The sequence below is a fragment of the Xenopus laevis genome, chromosome 7L, assembly GCF_017654675.1.
Source record: "Xenopus laevis strain J_2021 chromosome 7L, Xenopus_laevis_v10.1, whole genome shotgun sequence".
Classification (NCBI taxonomy): Eukaryota; Metazoa; Chordata; class Amphibia; order Anura; family Pipidae; genus Xenopus; species Xenopus laevis.
Window position 1 is genome coordinate 82,714,442 of NC_054383.1, and position 12,520 is coordinate 82,726,961.

The following is a 12,520-nucleotide window of genomic DNA, read 5'->3' on the forward strand; positions in this document are numbered from 1 at the left end:
AAAAATCGATTGCAGTAAAAAGTTTAAGGAAAAAACTAATGAGGGAATGCTTGCTGGTAATTATATATACTATACATTGGCAACATTTAGAGCTAAAGTAGTTTTTTGGCTTTCCTTCTCCTTTAAGACATCTAGTGCTGCTTTCTCAGATACAGATTCTAACTAAACATATAACATTAATTACAATAGGCCAGAACACCACACAGGCTTCAAATGGACTGTATACCCCTCTTGTTTAAAGGTGTGGTTCACCTTAAAGTGATACTGACACTAAAAATTTTCTTTTCAAAATATTAATCTACTTTAAAAGTTACCTATATAGATCATGTTGATTATTATTTACTCGCTGAGCCCGTCACAGTAGGGGGGCCGGAGGCAGCAGTCCAGTGGGCCCTGGACCCCCCTCAGTCCGACACTAAGTAATTGTCACTTGAACTTCCTAAATCTGACTGTTTTGCCAACCTGACTGTCCCTTCTCAGCCTGTCAGTTAGAGTTTATAATACTAATGTCCCTTTTTATTCTCTGCCCTGGTGGCTCAGACTGTTGAAACAACGTAAGACAAGGCAACTGATGGTTGCTGGGGCACAAACACTTTTGCAACACTGTTTAAAAAGTAACTGCTTTTAATAGCAACTGTTTTTGCAAATAACCTTAAAAGCACTGACAATGTTTAATACACGTATATTGAAAGTTGCTTCGATTTAGGTTTTCTTTTATTAGGCATTTTTTATTTTGGGGTTGACTTGCCCTTTAACCTGCCTGTGGGAGGAAACCCAAGCAAGTATGGGAAAAACAAACAAACTCCTTGTCCTGTGCCATATTGCTGGCAACAACTTACATGTTTAACCCCAGCACAGCCTTCACCTGATAGACTAAAGGATGACGAAAATCAGACATTTTGCTTTAGTAGCAACTTTTAAATAGTTATTAAAAGGAAAACTTTACCTTCAAAAAGAATACTTAACCAACAGATAATTTATAAGTGACCAATTAAAGAAGCTTACGAAACGGCAAATACATATTTGAAAATACTGCCCTTTAGCCACCATTTTATGATGCTCTTTCACCTGATAGGAAGCATGTTCTAACCATAATAGGAAGAAGTCAGAGCAAAAGGCAGAGTTGTGTCCATTCATTGACAGATGTAACCTACCTAGCATGTATGTGTGCCCTTGGTTTGTATGTGTCAACAATAGTACATGAGACAGAAGTTGGATTTGAGCAACAAGCTTTTCTAATTGGGAATATCCAATGGCACATGCTACTAGCAAAGTATATTTTTTGTGAAATGGCTTTATTTATGTGGAATAGTGTTGTACATATGTGCTTTTATATGTGATATTTTATAGAGACCTGAAATGTACAGATGTATAGTTTCCCTTTAATAATCCACTTGGAAGGGTGCCTGAACCACTTTTCATACTCAATTTTTAGCATTCTATTACATTCTATTTGTTGACAATAGCCTGTAGAGCAGGGGTGCCCATATTTTACTAATACGAGATCTACTTTTAGTGATGTTGTCGCAGTATGATCTACATCCATAAAAGCATTGTTACCATTCTGTGCCATGGAAAATATAACTTAAAGGGGAACTCAACACAATATAACTTGAGCTTTTTGCAAAGTAAACATAATTTCAAGTAACTTTGCAATATACATTAATTAAAAAATATGCAGACTTTTAATGATTTTAATGGTTTGGAACAGTTCCCTAAGCCCAACCCCCTGCTCTCCTGCTGATCTTTCTGACTACTTTGCTGAGCTGGCTGACTACTGTTACTTTATATCAGCAGCCACCTGTCCTCAGCCTGCATCCTCAAAACCCCACAATTCCCTGCACACACAATTTCAATAAGGAATGGGACATCACAGTGCAATGCATTTTGGGTTATGTAGTTCCTGCATGCTGTCTGTAAGCTTTGGAGAAGTTGATACAATTTGTAACATCAGTATTTAGTCTCTCCTTCCCAGCCAGGATTTCAAATCATGCAGAAAGAAGTAGTAATAGGGTTTCACTAACTTTCTTTATTAAAGTGTCTCGTAAAACTACAGTACACACAAGGATAAAATTGATTGTAAAAAAGAGAAGAGAAAAAAGAACCTTGTTTTGTGACTGCGAATTGCCTTCAACGGATAAAACTAACCCTCAATTCTGTAGACCGTGTGTCAATTCGTTAAGTGACCAACTTTTTCATTTCATCAGTTAATACATATATGTAAATTTCTCACCTTGTGCCAATAAATATAAAGTGCATGTGCTTAAATAAATACAACCAATAAAATATTGATTGTCCCTACACCGGCTCTGTGTGTATTTTATCAATTAATAATTCTATAAAAAAAAGCTAGTACCAATTAAATTAGCAAATTCGTAGTATTATATTAGTTAACTAATGAATTATAATTGATTAATATAAGTTATAAAGTGCCTGTGCTGCATTGGTTGATAAAAAAAACCTCTTAATTCATTCAGTTCATGGAGAGAAAACAGGTTTAAGATAAAGTTACAGGAAAGATACCTGTTTGTTTAAAAAGGTGCAATTTCTGTTCACCGAGGTGAAATAATTATTGAAAGAAAATCAAGAGTCGAGTCTTGCCCCAACGCGCGTTTCGCCACAGCTTACAGAAGTGAGGGTTAGTTTTAACCGTTGAAGGCAATTCACAGTCACAAAACAAGGTTCTTTTTTCTCTTCTCTTTTTTACAATCATGCAGAAAGAAAAGAACTGTTAAACAGTTGGATTTCAGCATATAAAATTGCATTTATTCATACTTTTTGAAGAAACAGGTGACTGTGATTGGTATATTAGGGGTTTCTGTGCTGTATGTGCCTCTTTATCAAATTTTGGTTTGGAAGCCTGGGTTCCCCTTTAAATATTGATTTATGAGAAAATGTATATTGTTATAATACACAAAAGCCATGAACATCTTGTAAATTATATCCTTATAAACGGTGAGTTCTGATGTCATCAGTTATAAATGGTGAGTTCTGATGTAATTTCTGTCACATGACTCACTGAAACTTGTGTATTATAATACCTTGGAGTTTCATGACCTGTATAAAAACACTCGGCCTTCAGCCTCGTGTTTTTATATGGTCATGAAACTCCTCGGTAACTTATAATATCCTTATATTTTACAAGAGGGGGTACTTTATTCACTATATATTTATCAAACAATTATGTTACATAACCTGGATATAATAAATATCTGAATGAAAAGCATGAAACGGGAGGTTGATTTAGACAAGCTGTTTGGTGTCAGTGTCTTGAGATCTACTGATCACCATCTAAAGGTCTACTGGTAGATCCCGATCTACCTTTTTGGCACCCCTGCTGTAGAGGTTGTGAGACTGACCACCCACAGATCTATCCTTCCCTTGGGGACCCAACCCAACAGTCTGGATAATTCTGCCACAGATACATATTCAGATTTTCACCTTTTAGCACAGTTACGTGTCTTACCTGCCGATAGCGCAGCAGGTGGCTGGAGGTACGGGAATTCAGAACAGCTGTAAGTACATATTTGAGAGAGGCCTGAAGTTCATTTGTCAGTGCCATCCTCCACTCAGCAGGGTGCCGCTCTGTACAGTTTATACAAGTGTAGGCCACACTTTCCGGAAGATTTGAGAGAATCTCATACATTTCATCTGTTAAATGAACAACAGGCTACTTAATGCATGAGTACTAACCGACAATAATGCAGTACTACAGAATATTGAGTGAACATCTTCATAAATGTATATGCAAAATGAAGTCATAGGTAAGTATGTTTTTTCAGGGACTCACCTGTGAGGTTCTCACATTTGGAATGCACCCAGCGATCACACTTCCCACACTGCATCATCTTGCTTTCATAATCATCATCATCATAACACTTGTTACACAAAGGGCAGAAGTTTCCTGGTGGAAGCAGATTAGCATGTAATTTAGCCTGAAGCACTAGATGTACTAAAGAAGAGTCAAATACAATCTCCGGCTTACACTTCCATTTTGTTAAGTGCCAGATAAGAAATACCATTTTACAGTAGTGGTGCTTATATACAGTACATTATATTGGTCCTATTTTTTTTCTGTTCCCATCTTTCTTTTTTTATCATTCTTTCCAACGTGTCTTTTTTTTTTTCTTACTAGTTATAAAGCAGTATCTGTTAACAACAGATTTTGAACCTAAAAGCCAGACTAGACTCGGCACAGGTACTTCCAGCATTGCTTAGCTCATCTGTACATATTAAAATATATATATCTATATATAAAATATGTTCCTCATTGTACATTAAATGAAATATTGTTTTAAAAAATGTCAAGTTATGATTTTACTGTTGTGAAGACAGAAACAGCAAAATATGCACTGTTAAAATGACAACTACATTTAGAGGTAACTGTCAGGATCCCCTATTGTGTGTAAAGAAAAGATGCAACAATTCTTAAAACAAGGTTAAATAACGTGGAAAAAAAGATACATTCACCAGAAAATAAAAGCACATTTATGTCCATTCTGAAAGTACTAAAATCCTTAAAATGCATTTAGGCTGCAAGACATGCACAAAAAGTTCGGGTACAACAGAAGAAATCTTTTTCTATACTTCCGTCCTATAAAACTGCCAATTGGGGGTAGCTAGATGCTGCTGAGGCACCATTATAGGGTTCTCTTAATGCTAATCATGAGATTGTTGACAATAGCTTTTCTAATCTGTACCAACTAGTGTTGCTTAGTCAGAGTTTTACTTATGTTACATCTAATGCAAACTAATCCCTGCTCTCGTGTTTTAAACAGTGGGTGGCGCAGGTGATGGCTGCATCAGGTCATAGAGTTTGATATAACAAGAAAGATACAAAACTATACAGACGGCTTAAGACAAACTGATGAAGCAATGCATTTACACATAATCAATAAATAAAAAGCAGTAAGCTGTACAAAATAACACATAGTTGTTAAAGAGCCAATTGTCTTACCCTTGGCAAAAAGTTTGGCACAGTCATGGCACAGGGAGAAATCATGTGACCATTGTGCATCCCATCCCTTCCCAGGTGTAGTGGAACCACAGCTCTTACATCTCACACATTTAGTGCAAATCTGAAACACAATCAAAGAGAATACCCTTGCAGAAAAAATAGACTATTATTCATGAAATCAGTAAGCCTAAAGTGATGGTTCCGCTTCATATAGAAAAGAAAAGTCACTGTTTGTTTAAAATGTATTATGTAAATCATCAAAGTTGGTTTTTATTCCCTTAGGCTTATTCTACATTACTAAAAATCAATTTGTAATCTTTTTCGAGGAATTGATATGCCTGAAGAACCATGCAAGCCCCTCAGATGCATGAGCAGTGCAACAAGAAGGGTAGGTGAGATGAAACCGTGCTTGTTGCAACCCTTAAATTCTCATCACATCAACCTGCCTTAGAGTTTAAACAAATGGTTGGTAACACCAGCTGAATTCAATGTAGTGGTGACAATGAAGTCTTGTTTAGCTAGCCACTGTTGGATCAGACTATGTGTATTACTGCACACACTTTGTACTGAAGCCTGCAAATAAAATATTTTGATAACCTATTTTTCAATCAAAGTTTTGGGGGGGAACAACTCCCTTCCTCGAGTACACAATGTGTACAGAAGCTTGCAAATAAATAGTGTTGTTTCTATAACCTACTTTTCAAATGAAGTGTGTGAGGTAAGGGACATGCTTTTGTACCACTCAAAAGAGCTGTAAGGATTCTCTTATATCCAAAAAACCATGCTAAATACTTAAAGGAAAACCAAATTTTACCAACTAGGGTGACTGGACGGTCTGTTAAAATGATCATTTGCAAACATGGGGCAACTGTGTTTTTCCACACACATTAAGTACTTACCCACACTCTCTTCTTCTTGGTGGGTTTGGTTGGGTAATTTGGTCCGAGGCACTCTGGATGGTAGCTGTTGCGGCACTTGTTACACTCCAGTAACTGCTGTGTTTTGAAAAAATGGGTTCATGTAAGTTACCGCAGACAATACAGCAGAAAGAATCACACAATATTTAATACAAGTTCAAAACAGGTATCTAAAACAAGTTTGTCAAACAGAAGAACCAATTATTATGTAATCAAGAGAGGAATATCTGGCTATACATTGCTCAAGAGATTTTTTACTGATTCACTTAGAATGTAGCAAAAGCTTTAAAGGTGATTTGTCATGTGTTGATTGGTAATAATAATAATAAAAAAGTCACAGTAACAAAAGGTAATACCTTGATAAATATATTTGAATAAAAATACATGTACAATTGGCATACACTTTACAAATTATTTCAATCTTATTTCCTTCAGTCACTTCACAAACAAAAGAAGAAGGTGGGTGCTCCGTTATTAAGAAAAATTTTGGCCATGCACTGGTCTACACAAAACAGACTGTTAATAAATAGGCGGTATGTGAGGGGTGCAGGGGCATCTAGGAAGTGCAGAATTGAAAGTGAAAGAGTGCTGTACTTCTGGCATTGAGGCTGGGAAGACTGTCTGACAGATGAGATTTTTAAGTGTGTTTATAGCATGGGTGTTTTAATAAAAAAAATAGCCAAAAATAATGTGTTTCAGTTAATTTTAAAAATAACTTATTATAAAAGTTTCATGTATGGGTGGCAGGTCTCTTTTAAATACAAATTTTCAATGATTTTAAAGAAAATGTGCCCCCTATTTTTCTACAGAAAATGACTATATGTATAATTATAAATATGAGAAAACTCACCAATGATAGTGCAGACTAGTAGCACTATGTCAGTCATTTTGCCAAAATGATTGTCATTTTCGCTGCACTATATTACACTATACTACAATATATTATATTACTAACATGGGTTAAAGGGCTCATTTGTTCAGTTCTTTGGAAAATGTGTTGCATTGTTTCCAGCTCTAGTTGCAGGAACAAAGATCATGTGGGACTCTTATTGGATTGTAATTTTGCATTCAATGCAGCCACAGTCTGAACAATGTTACTTTAATACAACCATTATGTTTCACAACCACAGCTGACAGCATGCTTTACCGTGACATTAAGAGTCCTGTGCAGGTCCATTTTTTGAAACCTGTATCCGCAATTTGACCCGCTACCAGACCCACAATAGGCCAACTAGCCCTCCGACCCAGGGACACGCAAAACAGGAAGTGAAGTCACATTTGACACAAGTGATGTCACTCCAGTGCCGAATCTTCCCAAACAAAAATTTAAAAACTTGAAGAACCACAAGGGTGGGTGGGAGGAATCAAGCCCGCACTTTTCTTGGGTATCTAAATGTGTCACCAGCGGACTACACGAATGGCCAAGGAATCTGGGACTTTTTGCCCGAACCGATGCAGGACTCTACTTGACATTCTACGTTTTTAAAAGCCGTATATATGTCTGACTGTTTACACACACTTCACTCCTAAAAACAATGTTGCAAGCCACCTTATTGATACTGACGTTTCTGCCTTCTAAGCAGAGGTCCATCAGTCACTGCTACATGTGCTTTAGGCACAATGTTTGCAATAGACTAGTATGGAAAACAGGGTCAGGTGGCCAGGAGTGATTTGACCCCCACTGTTTTCCACAAAATGGCAGTGGAAGTTAAAAAAACCTACATCTGACAAGAGCTTTACACTCTGACTATATTTGGAGCTTTCAGGTTCCTCAAATTATCATACATATATACAACTTTAAGAAATAAATATGCATTAGTAAATATATTGAAAATATAAATATACGAACAGTAAGACATTTTAAAATACATTTATAGCCAAACATTTATGTGAAAAATATTTACAATCAGCAAATGACAGACCTGATATATTTGGCTAAAAAAGTCAGTAATTCTTTAAATGTTTAGAGTTATGTCATTATTACACCAGCCTGTACACAGCCTCCATTTTGTGTCAAAACTTCTCGAATGCTTAGCAGAGTTTTTAACTCTTGTGATTTATGCTTTTATTTGTTTATATTTATGCAATTGCATCCATGTAAAGCTGAACTCCTGTCCTTTTACAGCCTTAACTATTTTGTTAATAATAGTTAATAGTACTGTATTACCAACTTTGATATTCCAGCATGTTCTTTTATATGTGTTAATATGGGGGTATTCAAATCTACTAATGCCCTTATATAAGCAGAAAAACATTTTAAAGATGTATATAACAAAAAATACACTGTATTACATTTATAATTTATATGTAATACAAATGTACTTTGTATTACATTTACCTTCGACATTAAACATTTAAACTCTAGTATTTGTTGCATTTTGTATGTAATGTATATGTTTGGTTTTTGCACCTATTATACAGTGCTGAGGTGTATGTTGGCGCTTTATAAATATGTGTTCATTTTATTACTAATAATAATCAATGCACTACTGCTAAACTGCTTATGAAATAGAATAAGGAAGACAAAATAAACCCCAGTATTATATTCTGTTTATAAGCATTTCCTAGATCTTCTGAGATTTAACTGTAGGCACTATACTACAAATTATTTTACTTCTAAAAAAATTAAAATAAACAAATTTTAACCAACAAAAAAATGCATAGAGCCTTTAATTATCAAAAATGAAGGTGCACACAGGGAGCCTTTGAAAAATTAAATATCCATGTCTTTATTTAAATATATTAAGAACAGGGGGTCAAAATTTCGGTCTGTTCCTAAGACTTTCTCAAGACCATGTGGTCTTATATATTGGGGATGCACCGAATCCACTACTTTGGATTCGGCCGAACCTTTGTGAAAGATTCGGCCTAATACCGAACCAAATCCTAATTTGCATATGCAAATTAGGGGTGGGAAGGCAAAAACTTTTTTTTACTTCTTTGTTTTGTGACAAAAAGTCACACTATTTACCTCCCTGGCCCTAATTTGCATATGTAAATTAGGATTCGGATTTGGTGCGGCCAGGCAGAAGGATTCGTTCGAATCCAAATCCTGCTGAAAAAGGCCAAATCCCGAAACTATGGGAGCAGCCATTCACACTAAAACGCCAAAATAAATTTTCACTTTCTGGCATTACATGTCCTTTAAAAATAGACAGTAGCTGTAGAAATAATTCTACAGCTACTGTCATGTTACACATCAAGATTTAGTCTTCTATACCAGTCAAGGCCAGCATCGCACCTTACTAGAGAAGATCTATGCCTCCAAAGTCTTCTTTTCTGTTCAGTTGCCAGAGTTTAGTCACTGACGCATAATACGCAGAATATACTGTAAGTCCATACAATATAAAATTTAAAGTTAAGGCTTTGTAATTTTAACTTAGTTTCATTATTGCATAGAAACCAGAGGATTCTGCATCAGAATGAATTTACTCTGTAGCAGCAGCTTCTATGAAAGATTGCTAATGAACACAAAAGATGCCCTTAGAAGATCAGAAGATACAATATGCTTGTTATAGAGTTGCTGAGCTGTGGACACAGTACGTTCAGTAAATACTGCATTTAAAGCCATATCATGTGATTATATTTCAGTACTCCTTTAAATTAAATTGTGCAATGTTGGACGGTAGTTACAAAGCGTTTGCCAATTCTTCCAGCACGTTTAATGAAGAGGCAAAAAATAAAAGATCTTATCTCATTAATGATACCTTGGTAGCCTGCTGCTGTCTCCCACATACATGACAGAACTTGCAATGACGACAACACCAATTTTCAAGCTGGTCTTCAGAAGGTCTCTCTCTCTCCTCTAGGCAGAAGCGGTGAAATGGTTCACAGCACACCTGGCAATAAACAAACTAAGAAGGAAGGGTACAAGAATCAGAACATCTCAGAACAATTAATGGAGAAAGACTAAAAAAAGATGTGCAGAAAATAATATAGTGAATATTGTGAAAGGCAGAGAAACAACTGAATTCCGTTTAAATAACAAGAAAAAAAAAACTTAAAGGGGTACATATCCATAAAAATCTAATTAACTTTAGTAATGTTTCATAAATCGACTTTACAAAGTTTTGTCTTTTGGATTCGTTTTTACACAATTTATTTGTGAGCTGAGCCTCAACCAAAATGTTTTTTTCTTATACAACAAGTAAGAGTTTGCAGCAGGAGAAATTGTTAGGCTGAGGATGCACACTAATAACCCCTCTATCTCAAAAAGTATGAGAAAATAAAACCTTTATTTTTATGGCAAATTACCACAGCAAGATGTGTTTTTTGTTCTAAAGAATAGCATGGTCCACTAAAAGGTAAGGCATTTACATTATGTATGTATGCAGTAATAATGGAAATACTGGTATAAAAGGCAAAAGGAATCCAGGGTAACTAACCTCAACATGCCCACTGCTAGCACAGAGAAAGCAGACGACACGTGGTGTGACAGGTGCAGTTGTTAGCAGGTTGATGCCTCCCATGTCCCATACGTTCTCTACTTCAAAATCGTGCTGTATGGGGAGGGAGGGTGGTTGGGAGAACACATTTTTAAAAGAAAAAATGTACTAGTGTATCATAATAAATCCATACAGAATAAATAATTATGTATCAAACAGGTTACTGCTTCTTGGGTTATCAGCTCTATATGTAGAAAGTAATACATACCTTAAAATCTACACAAATTCTATGTACCCCATCAGAAGGAGGTTTCTGTTTGGTGGTTCCACCATTACATGAAGTGTTCAGGAGGTTAAAACTGACTTCAGGCTTGCTGGGAGTTTGAGGTTTGTCCTATAACAACAGGTTGAACATCTTATTTACAGATTTGGGACAGATTTAGCAAATTGTGAAAGTAGAATTTAAAACGAAAGTGACTAATAATCAATCTAAATCAATATCTCGAAATGCATTCACATTTATTCTTCCAATTTAAAACCATCAGAAATCAGTACAGCATACATGGTGGATAAAGTGCATAATCTTAACAGGCTTCAGTCTTTCTTGGGGACTTTATCAGAGGTGAAATTGAAGCTTACCACAGAAAAACTCACCCACCTTCTATTCATTTCTATGGGATTTTAGACACATTTATCAATGAGTGAAAGTTAGAGTTTAACATTTGAATTATATACATTCTTCCAAAAATCCCTTAGGAATGTTTAGAGTGAGTTTTTCTGTTTTCGCACTATGCTAAATGCTTAGAAGTAAAACCAAATTTAAACTTGTTTTGAAACACAACTCTCTAAACAGACAATGATGCATGAAGGGACACAGTAATAAAGTGGTGGGTATTATTTTATGAAAACAATATATTGCAGTAAAATATGAGCCTTCCTAATATAAAAAAGGATCAGATATAAGCCACTTAATCAAATGTATGTTTTAACATCTGCAGAAATGCAAACTGCTAACCAGACAAGACAATGATGGTTGCTATACCAGATACACACCAGCACACTAAATACTTCATAAAAAGAAAAAAGAGATAGCACATAAACAAAACCGCATTTCTAATTTCTCCAGGTTTAATCTGAACAAAAGAAACTTTAAAGAATTCCTCCGAGTTATGTTACATAGATTGCTTTGCTCAGTGAATTTTGCCATCACTAGCACTGCTAGCTAAGCCACTCCGTGTCAGTCACTAAAACTACCAACATGGCATCAATAATAATTCTGATGTTTTATCAGCATTAGAAAGGCAGAGTGCCAATACTCATTTTTGCTCTGTGAGTAAAAATCCAGCAAGGGATGCACATTTTGGTTTGCTGTTCACTTGAAGCTTTAGTGGCAGGCCTTCCATGTCATAAGGGAACAGGTGCTAAACACATAATTGGGAGTCAGCTGTCATAGAAAACTAAAAAAGTACAAAGTATTCAGCATCAGCTCAATCTTAGTGGCAAGAGTGAAATTGTAAACAGAGAGAAATCTAGTTACTGTACAAAATATATCCCCTAAAGCCCCATTTACCCGCTTTCCAATGGCTGTGCCAAAAGATATTTGGTCCGGAAAAAAAGATTTAGTCACCGCTGCTTTTCTTAGATTCCAGCAGATGACCCCATGCAGTGGGGCTACACTGTGCTGCTCAAGCTAAGACTATAGAGGCCTTAGCACTCATCATCACAAACAAGGTTTTAAGAATTGTACCCTTGGATATTATGGCATGTACTTCCAGCCCCACACAGGTACTCAAAGAATAAGAAAAAAAGAATGGGATGTTGAGTAATCGGTTTAAACCACGCTGTAGTGTCATCTAGCTGCTAATTTTTCAGCGGTCAGACTAATAAACTCTGGAGTTGATTAATTGCTAGAGAGGATGTACAACCATTGTTTTCAAACAAAAATAAACTATTATATATAAAAAAATAATACTTTACTTGTCTAAGGAGAAGTATTTGCATATTCTGGTTTTATATTGACACTCAGGATAAATATGCATAATACATAGGTATACATAGAGAAGGAAGACATTTACATTACCAATATGTTTATATTGGCATGTAAAAACCTTCCATCCATACAAATCTCCTCACCTTCTCCTTGCCTTTAGATTTCAGCAGAGCCCCAAGCCTCATTGCCAGCTTTTTCTGTTTGTTCTGTTCAGTTGCTAAAAGTAACAAATGATATGTCCGTTTAGGAAGGATTGCATAAATATAAAATG

At 35.8% G+C, this 12,520-nt stretch overlaps 1 protein-coding gene across 4 annotated transcripts in view; it reads right to left on the bottom strand.

Annotated features, from left to right (window-relative positions):
* The window catches only part of LOC108696457 (histone-lysine N-methyltransferase 2A), a 120,231-nt gene that overhangs the window by 56,299 nt on the left and 51,412 nt on the right, over positions 1 to 12,520 (bottom strand). For all 4 annotated transcript variants that reach the window (XM_018225851.2, XM_018225849.2, XM_018225850.2 and 1 more), the window contains 8 exons: positions 12,393 to 12,466; positions 10,528 to 10,653; positions 10,260 to 10,373; positions 9,582 to 9,728; positions 5,857 to 5,952; positions 4,958 to 5,078; positions 3,791 to 3,904; positions 3,467 to 3,651 (listed from right to left, as the gene is read on the bottom strand). In XM_018225851.2, the coding sequence (XP_018081340.1) occupies positions 3,467 to 3,651; positions 3,791 to 3,904; positions 4,958 to 5,078; positions 5,857 to 5,952; positions 9,582 to 9,728; positions 10,260 to 10,373; positions 10,528 to 10,653; positions 12,393 to 12,466 (977 nt within the window). The remainder of the gene's footprint in view (positions 1 to 3,466; positions 3,652 to 3,790; positions 3,905 to 4,957; positions 5,079 to 5,856; positions 5,953 to 9,581; positions 9,729 to 10,259; positions 10,374 to 10,527; positions 10,654 to 12,392; positions 12,467 to 12,520) is intronic.